Genomic DNA, 8,875 nt, shown 5'->3' on the forward strand with positions numbered 1-8,875 from the left:
ATTAGAGAGACGGAGACAGAGAGAGAGAGAAAGAGAGAGAGAGAGAGAGAGAGAGAGAGAAGAAGGAGGAGGAGGAAGAGGAGGAGGAGAGTGTGTGAGAGAGATTGTGTGTGTGTATGTGAGAGAGAGAGAGAGAGAGAGAGAGAGAGAGAGAGAGAGAGAGAGAGAGAGAGGAGAGTGTGAGAGAAAGAAATAGTGTGTGTGTGAGAGTGGGTATGTGTGTGTGAGTGTGTGAAAGTCATATAGATAGATAAATAGATAGTTAGACAAATAGTTAGATAGATTAATAGGTAGATATCAGGATAGATAGATAGATTAAAAATAGATAGTAGGTAGAAGAGGTTTATTGATTTCAGGGTAGGACTTAGGAGGGTAAAGCCTCCAAGGCAAGAGGACATGGGTTCCCAAAGCCTGAATTCCACCTTTCTAAAAGTCAGGAGACTTTCATTAATTTCCAGTAATGAAAGATTACTTGGACAAACCTCTGGATTGGCCACTGGGTCGAGGTTGGTAACCCAGGAGGTTGATGACCTCAGGGTCATCCCAGGAAGTAGACCGGATCTGGATGATCATCAGCCTCAGTGTAGCCTGGCGGAGCTGCCTAGCACTGCTCATGGCAAGAGGAAGCCAGGCCATCTTCCACGCCTTAGAAGCAGTGCTGTCAAGGGCCATGCCCCTGACCCTAATCCAAGCTTGTCTATAGTCTCCAAAAGAATCTTTAAGGGCGAATCTGTGATCAAAGGGCCCGAGGACAGGCAGACATTTGTTGGGCCCAGTGGCTTGCCAAAGATTAGCCCCAAAGCAACAGCAGGGGAGGCCCAAGGGAAGAAGAGGACAATGGAGTTGCTTAACAAGGCTCGAAAGCAAGAAGAAAAAGTCTCAAACCTACTAGATATCAGACAGCTCCCGAAGCAAGAGGTGTTTATTAACAACACACACCCATGCAAGAAACATCTGAAACAGCAACCAATGAGCCTTGAGGAATGGAGGAGGGGCCATCTAGGGGGAGACAACACAGGACTCATATCACAAGAACCTTTCAGGTGCTGCAAACGTCTTGGAAAGAAGGCACAATGTCAACTGTTGGAAGTAACTTCCCTAGAGGCAGAAGCCAGCCTGGAGGTCCTCAAGAGGAGGAGGAGGATGCAGGCTATGGAGATGTCCAAAAAACCTCAGGACAGAGGACTCGGTCAAGAAAAAGCAGTCTTCCTAAGCAGAGAGAAAGTAAAACCATCTTCTCATGACATGCATCTGAGCACTGCTGAAAGAAGCTTTAAACCTAAATCAATGCCAAAGGCAGAAGACTGGGACCTCTCAGTCCAGGGAACTCCTGTAGTGCTTACAGTTCGGGACCACAGCAATGTCTCACAGGTATCAAAATATTCTAGTGCTTCAAAGTACAGGACGAACTTTCTTAGAAAGTGAAGTATTACTTAATAAGTGCCATGCAGTCTAAGATGTATGAGTAGGCATGAATACTGATGTAATAAGAATGCGGGGCTAAAGGCCCTGCCAGCCCTTGAGGGCAAGGTGGGCTTGGGAGGACCACAGGTACAGCAGCAGTACAGTAGTCAGGCATGTCAGTATGGCACCATCTGCCCGTGGACACCACACTTTAGGATGCCACAAGAAGGAGCAGGCACCCTTGCCTTGAAGATACTCATTTCTTCTAAATATGATGACCTCATAGAGACCATTCAGCTTCTGGGAAGGAATGGCCCTCAACACCAACACCCTCCCCCAACCCCCTGCCAACAGTTTATAAAGGCTTTGCTTTTCTCTCTACAGGCTCAGAAACATTTGGGCTGTGCTGAAATATTTCATTCCAGAGATGGGCGATGTACTTTATTGAAGAGAGGAGGAGCCTAGAGAGAGTAGACACTTTCTCTGCATCCTGCTCGGTGAGCATCTCTGCTCCCTCCCATCACTCCTACCAAGACCCAGAGAAAACTGAGGCAGATGGATGTTTCTTACTTTCATTTTCTCATGTATCTGTAACCTGAAAAATTTTAACATGGTTTTATTACCATATCTTGTACCCTTGCAGGGTGTCCTGAGTCAGCTTTAGTCCCCACCTCTGCCTTGCTCAGTCCCCATAGCATATCTCCTTTACTATAAGGATTTCTTTAAAACACAGGTTAGTGCTTCATCATATTGAGGAAGCTTGCTTGTCATCACCCTTTGTGATCTTTCTTCCCCTGGCCCTTGTATCCCACTTCTGCTACACATCCTCCCCACACAAGTTCCTTTGGTTTTCTAACATGTGGGCAGCTCACTCTTCCTTGCTCTTTCAATAACAGTGGGCACGTTTAAGAAAAAGTATTTATTTCATAAAAAATGTTCAAGATGAGAGTTAAAGGCATACTGAGACTCTTATTATATCTTAAATTCCTATTAAATCTTAAATTCTAATGTTGGATTGTTTGAAACAGGGAAGGAGACCTGAACCCATGATATAAGGATGTATGCTGAGAAGTACAGATCAAGGTTCATCCACCTATGCGTAGCTATCCAATTCAGACATTATGTGTCATAGATGCTGTCTCTTCAATATGCACTGTTGGCATCATTGTGAAAAATCTGGTGGCTATAGGAGTGTGGGCTTCTATCTGGGTCCTCTTCTAAAATATGACTCTATTTTCATGGGTTTATATCTGAATCCTCTATTCTATTCTATTGAGCTGCTGCCTGTTTCTGTGCTAGTACCATGCTGTTTGGATCACTATGGCTCTGTAGTATACTACAGGTATGTTAACGACTCCAGCACTATTCTTTTTGCCCATGATTTATCTGGTCTGTGGGATATTTTGTGTCTACACGTGAATTTTTAGGTTTTTCTGTTTCTATAAAGAATAGCATTGAAGTTTTGAGACTGCACTGAACCTGTGTATTTTATTAGGTAGGCGGACCATTACTTACAATATTTTGTCCATCCATGAACATGGGAGGTCTTTCTATGTTCTATTATTTTTCTCTATTTCCTTCTTCAATGTTTCCCAAATTTTTATTCTACAGGTCTTTCATTACCTTTGTTGGGTTCATTCCATGTTGTGTTTTTATGCAACTGTACATTGGATTGTTTCTTTCATTTCATTTTCAGTATACTTGCCCTTGGTCTATAGGAAGACTACTATTTAAGTTCTGTTAATAACTATTTAAGTTCTGTTAATAACTATTTAAGTTCTGTTAATAACGTGTCTTTTTGCTATGTTGAAAATGTTTTTCAACTGGATGAGTTCTCTAGTGCAATCAGGGTCTTTAATGTATAGAATTATATCATTTGCAAATAAGAATACTTGACTTTATTTTTCTATGTGTGATTTTTTCTCTCTTGTATTATTTAGGTAAGACTTTAAGAAAAACCTTGAAAAGGAGTAGAGAGAGTTGGATATTTTTATTTTGCTCTTGATTTATTGGGACTGCACCATTGGTTTTTTTTTTTCTCCAAATTTGGCATAAGGTTGGATATAGCCTTGGGTGTACATCACATTAGTATGTTAATATATGTTCACTATCTCCTTAGACTTTTATGGCTTTTATCATGAAGAGAGAAGGTTGGGTTTTGAAAAAAATGTGGTTTGGCAAATATTTATTTCAATATGCCTTCTGTCTTTAAGTACACTTATAATTATTGATTTGTATATGTTAAACAACCTCAGTGTCTGTCATGAAACTGTCATGATTTTAGACTATAGTCAAATGGTCTTTATTGTGTGTTCTTGAATTCAGTTTACAAGTGTTTTATTGAATTTTTTGTATCTATATTTACCAGGGACATTTGTTTATAATTTTCTTTTTGTTTGTGTGGGTGCAATGCTGGTTTTGCCAATACTTTATAGAATAGTTTGAGAAACACTGGTTGCAGTTCTTTTACTAAAGTCTGGTAAAACTTTATGAGTCAATTGGAACGTGGGCTTTTTTTAGTTAGGAAGTTTTAAGACTGCTGCTTCAACCTCATTGGCTATCCGTTTAAAGATTTTAAAATTTCATCTTAGTTCAACCTTAGGAGGTTATATGTATTTAGGAATTTATGCAGTTCATTTAGTTTTTCCAATTTGGTAGAATAGATGTTGTTGAAGTGTGTACTTGCAATCATTCGGATTTCAATGGCATCTGCTGTACTATCTCCCTTTGTACTGTAGTCTTACATCTATATGTATATATATGTACATATATGTATATATATATATATGTTTGGTTAATATCAGATAAGCCAGAAAATGTTCATTATTTCTTCTTCTTGGAAGACATTGCTCTTTCATTGGGTATTGAACCTTCCAGTGGAGTCAGGACTATCTTCACAAAGCACAACTCCACTGTTTCCAGTAGACACAGACCACCATCATCATTTCTGATAACCATCTGAACGTGCACATCCTGGTATATGAGGGGGAAAGGGGCATAGCCAAGGGTAGGAACCTGTTGGGGAAGATGGAACCCATAGGTAGGTGTACCTCCTACACCCTGTGGCGTGTCTCACATTCAAGTCCCTCCTGACCCCCTCTGTTTCAGAGCACAATACAGGAACGAGGACCAGATTACCTTCACCAGCGACTGTGACTTCAATGGGCCAGGTGACTGAGGCACCCATTGTTCCACATGGGAATCAGACAGAATTCCAAGAGTCCGTCACCATCCCGTGTATTCCATGTGAAAGCAAGAATTGAAGATAAGACAACTTTAGGAAACATCAATGAGGAGAACAAAATAGAGTCTTGTCAAGTGTGACGAGATTATCAGTCAATTGGATGGAAATCGTACTGCACTGTAGGATTAGCAGCATCAGACAATGGGGGACTAGACTATTCAGTGGTTGGTGACATATGAGGCAGAATACCTGGGGCCCTGGGCTTCTCTCTTGGGGGAGCTCCCCTATGGTGGTGCTTTAGGACCCACTAAGGAACAAATTGCTGAAGGAAATATAAGTAGAGATATAGTATTTTTCCGGAGAAATATTTTTGTTGGACCTCAATCCACCAAGTTCCAGGCAGTTGAGCTGCTACAGTAATTTCCTGGACACTCCAGATCTTTGGATATTGACCACCTTTACAGGGAAAAAAAAAAGAATGATGTGTTCTGTAAACACCGAGCAAGGCATAGAAAATGTAATGTCTTAAATAAAACTGTTTCAGATCTGCACCCAAATGTGGACATTTTAAGTGCATCCCTCTGCTGATTCAATATTATGAAAACATCTTTTACATTCTGAGAGGCAGGAACTTTTGCTGGATCTTAGAGACAGAGTTAATAACACACGTTGAGGTCCTGTTATACTTAAATCTCTATCCTACTCTGTACTCAGGATTTGTTTAATTTGCCTTTAAGAGAACAGTGCAACACTTGGGTGGTGGTGGTACATAGCTTTAATCCCAGACTCTAGAGGCAGAGACAGGCTTGAGGCCAAACCGGTCTACAGCCAAAGCTACACAGAGAAACCCTGTCTTAACACAACACACACACACACACACACACACACACACACACACACACACACACACACAAAGAAACACACAAACAAGAACAATGTAACAGCCATCTTTACTTGCCTCAGGTTTCCCATGTCATCAGGTTTTACAACCCAAGCTAATGTGTAGCTGTGATCTTAAGTCACACACTCAGCCGTGCCCTTGATCTGGAGAAATGCATGCATGCATGTATGCTATGATATCAAATATAGGTTGAAAGCATTCTTATAAAATGAAAACCCATTGTAACTGTTGAAGACAATTTATGGATATTGCTTGATAAATAATAATGTTTGCTGTACTGTTATCTGGGTTAGTGGGGTCATTTGGAGTCAGTGACTTAATCTTTTGTGTATTTCAATACAGTATCTTTCATTCCTTCCCCAATATGTTGCTTTCTGTGCTGTTCAATAAAAGAGAGAACAAAGCCCTTAGTTAAGATCTCTCGCGCGCGCTCTCTCTCTGTCTGTCTGTCTGTCTGTCTGTCTGTCTGTCTCTCTCTCTCTCTCTCTCTCTCACACACACACACACACACACACACACACACTGGGAACTGTTTGCTGCTCCTTCAAAGCAGAGAAAAAGAAGAGAAAAGCCTGCCTACCAAGGCAGGTCAGGGTCTGCTAGAAGACTTCCTGGCCTGCTGAGGCGTAGAACAACAAGAGGAAATAAGCTTGAGGCTCAAGGTGAGGGGCTGAAGATTCTTTTGACCTTGGTGGAAGGAATAGGGAGGTTTTCTGGGGAGAACAAATGTCTTGTGTGTATATTTTAGCAAATTGTTTATGTTAGCTTGAGGCTTTGCTTTCCACAGTACTGTAGTATAAAAAAGAAAAACACTCATTGCTGATGTGGTAATGACCTGCAGCCCTCCCACTGTCTCTTGCATCTTTTTTTCTATCCTTTTTATAATCAACCTTACTCCCCCATTCAGAGGACTCTGACTTCACACCGGCCAGTCCAGTACACACACACACACACACACACACACACACACACAAACACAGACATACACACACGATGGAAAGAGAGAAAGGGGGGGGGGAGAGGGAGAGACATGAAGACATCAGACAAACAGGTTCATAAGAGACCGGGCAGGCATAGATTCAAGTTCATACAACAGAGAGAAAGTGATAGGAGACATAGGGAGAAAGAAATATTCAAGTCTGGGCTCACTCATAGTTAGATTATATCAAGGGGTAGAACATTTAATTTTTTCCCCTTAATGTGTCATTGACACATTATTGGTAACAGGGTTTATCATCAATGCACTCAAACCTGTATGCCTCATGTGTAAGTCTATATCCATTCTCCTTTGATTATCTTTTAATTTCCTGTCTTGTGGATACCATGCTAGACTTTCTCAGGGTTTTAACACTATTCCCATAAGCTAATGGAAATACCTTTTCACTACACAGAAAGATGGATCTCAAACAAGTATCAAAATTGCCCACACAGGAGATATCTATCAAACCAAATGATCTGATAGCCTAACAGTGCACAGGGAGCAGCTGTCTCTAGAAGGCTTTTCTTCATTGCAGCCAGGAGAACTGAACATCTTAGACCCACATCAGCCACTGTCAATCTGAATGACTGAAAATGTAATAACCTGCCAATTAATAAAAGACCCTGCTTAGTTCCCTAATTAGAGATGGGCCTGGGTCTCAGGCTGAGTCCATCTTAACAAGAAAGCTCCAATTAAGCTCCAGTGAAAAGTAGCCAGGATTCCTTTTTATTTTTTTGAATATTTACTTATTATTATATGTAAATACACTGTAGTTGTCTTCAGACACACCAGAATGAGGGTCAGATCTCATTACGGGTGGCTGTGAGCCACCATGGGTTGCTGGGACTTGAACTCAGGGACCTTCGAGAAGAACAGTCAGTGCTCTTACCTGCTGAGCCATCTCTCCAGCCCAGTAGCCAGGATTCCTGTGTCACATTTTTCAAGTTGTAAGAGAAACATTCTTTGTTTCTGATCCAGGGATCTATTGGAAGTTGTGGGTGAGACTGGGCTACAAGATGCCATGATGTCTGTGGGAAAACTACAGCAACATCTGAGTAACAAAAAGTGCTAATGGCTTGAGTGTTTAGTGATTGTGGTCTATTTTCTTCTTCTCCTCTTCCTTCTCCTCCTTCTCCTGCTCCTCCTCCTCCTCCTCCTCCTCCTTCTTCTTCTTCTTCTTTTTTTTTTTTTAAGATTTATTTATTTATTTTATGTAAGTACACTGTAGCTGTCTTCAGACACTCCAGAAGAGGGCCTCAGATCTTGTTACAGATGGTTGTGAGCCACCATGTGGTTGCTGGGATTTGAACTCCAGACCTTCGGAAGAGCAGTCGGGTGCTCTTACCCACTGAGCCATCTCACCAGCCCCTTCTTCTTCTTCTTCTTCTTCTTCTTCTTCTTCTTCTTCTTCTTCTTCTTCTTCTTCTTCTTCTTCTTCTTCTTCTTCTTCTTCTTCTTCTTCTTCTTCTTCTTCTTCCTCCTCCTCCTCCTCCTCCTCCTCCTTCTTCTTCTTCTTTCTTCTTCTTCTTCTTTTCTTCTCTTCTTCTTCTTCTTCTTCTTCTTCTTCTTCTTCTTCTTCTTCTTCTTCTTCTTCTTCTTCTTCTTCTTCTTTTTCTTCTGCTCCTCCTCCTCCTCCTGCTTCTCCTCTTTCTTCAGATTTATTTATTTTATGAATGTGAGTACACTGTTGCAGAACAGATGTTTGTGAGCCTCCATGTGGGTGTTGGATATTGAATTTTTAGGACCTCTGCTCACTGTTGTTAACCCCAGTTGCTCTGGTCCAGATTTATTTATTATTATAATACATAAGTACACAGTAGTTGTCTTCAGTCGAGCCAGAAGAGGGCATCATATCTCATAAGAGGTGGTTGTGAGCCACCATGTGGTTGATGGAATTGGAACTCAGGCCCTTTGGAAGAGCAGTCAGTGCTCTTACCTGCTGAGCCACCTCTCCAGCCCCTGGTGATGGTCTAGCCTACCTGAGTACTTAGCTCTTCACTTAACTGGAAGACTACTACTCTTCAATTATGTGCTTCCTCCAGATTCTTATCCTCAGCAAGGATTTTTTTTTTTAATTGTAGCTAAGAAAGTATTGGCTATGGTATCCTGAATGTCATCAGGGTCACACATCTGTCTTTTTGATTTTGTGTATCCTTCCATTTTTGTCATAGACAACCTCAAAGCTATTCTTGGATTCATGTTAACTGATTCTTAGTGCTGAAGTCTAAAGATCAGCCATTCTTAAATCACTTTCTTCACATTATTAAAGAGTCTAGAATTTTACTTTATGATCCTCCAAAAACACATGCCTTCATTTTGCCCACAAGAGTCTTTGTTGTCACAGACAAGCACCACACTGAAGGATGACTAATTTTTATGTGTGCATCTCAATGGCAGCCTTGCTGAT

General features: G+C 41.2%; 1 protein-coding gene across 3 annotated transcripts; it reads left to right on the plus strand.

Moving 5' to 3' along the window:
- The first annotated feature begins 273 nt into the window (after positions 1-273).
- Tex24 (testis expressed gene 24) lies at positions 274-5,381 on the plus strand. Of its 3 annotated transcripts, none has more exons than XR_003947318.1 (4): positions 274-1,371; positions 1,789-1,901; positions 4,209-4,380; positions 4,513-5,381. XR_003947318.1 is itself a non-coding variant. In NM_001013609.2 (3 exons), the coding sequence occupies exons 1-2, from the start codon at positions 397-399 to the stop codon at positions 1,867-1,869; spliced, it is 1,056 nt and encodes a 351-aa protein (NP_001013627.1). In that variant the 5' UTR covers positions 345-396; the 3' UTR covers positions 1,870-1,901; positions 4,513-5,139. The 3 variants fall into 3 exon arrangements, 1 of the variants encoding a protein (NP_001013627.1); XR_001778454.1 differs by having other exon boundaries at positions 4,248-4,380; NM_001013609.2 differs by lacking the exon at positions 4,209-4,380 and having other exon boundaries at positions 345-1,371; positions 4,513-5,139.
- The last annotated feature ends 3,494 nt before the right edge of the window (positions 5,382-8,875 follow it).

Source organism: Mus musculus, chromosome 8 (assembly GCF_000001635.26).
Source record: "Mus musculus strain C57BL/6J chromosome 8, GRCm38.p6 C57BL/6J".
Taxonomy (NCBI): domain Eukaryota; kingdom Metazoa; phylum Chordata; class Mammalia; order Rodentia; family Muridae; genus Mus; species Mus musculus.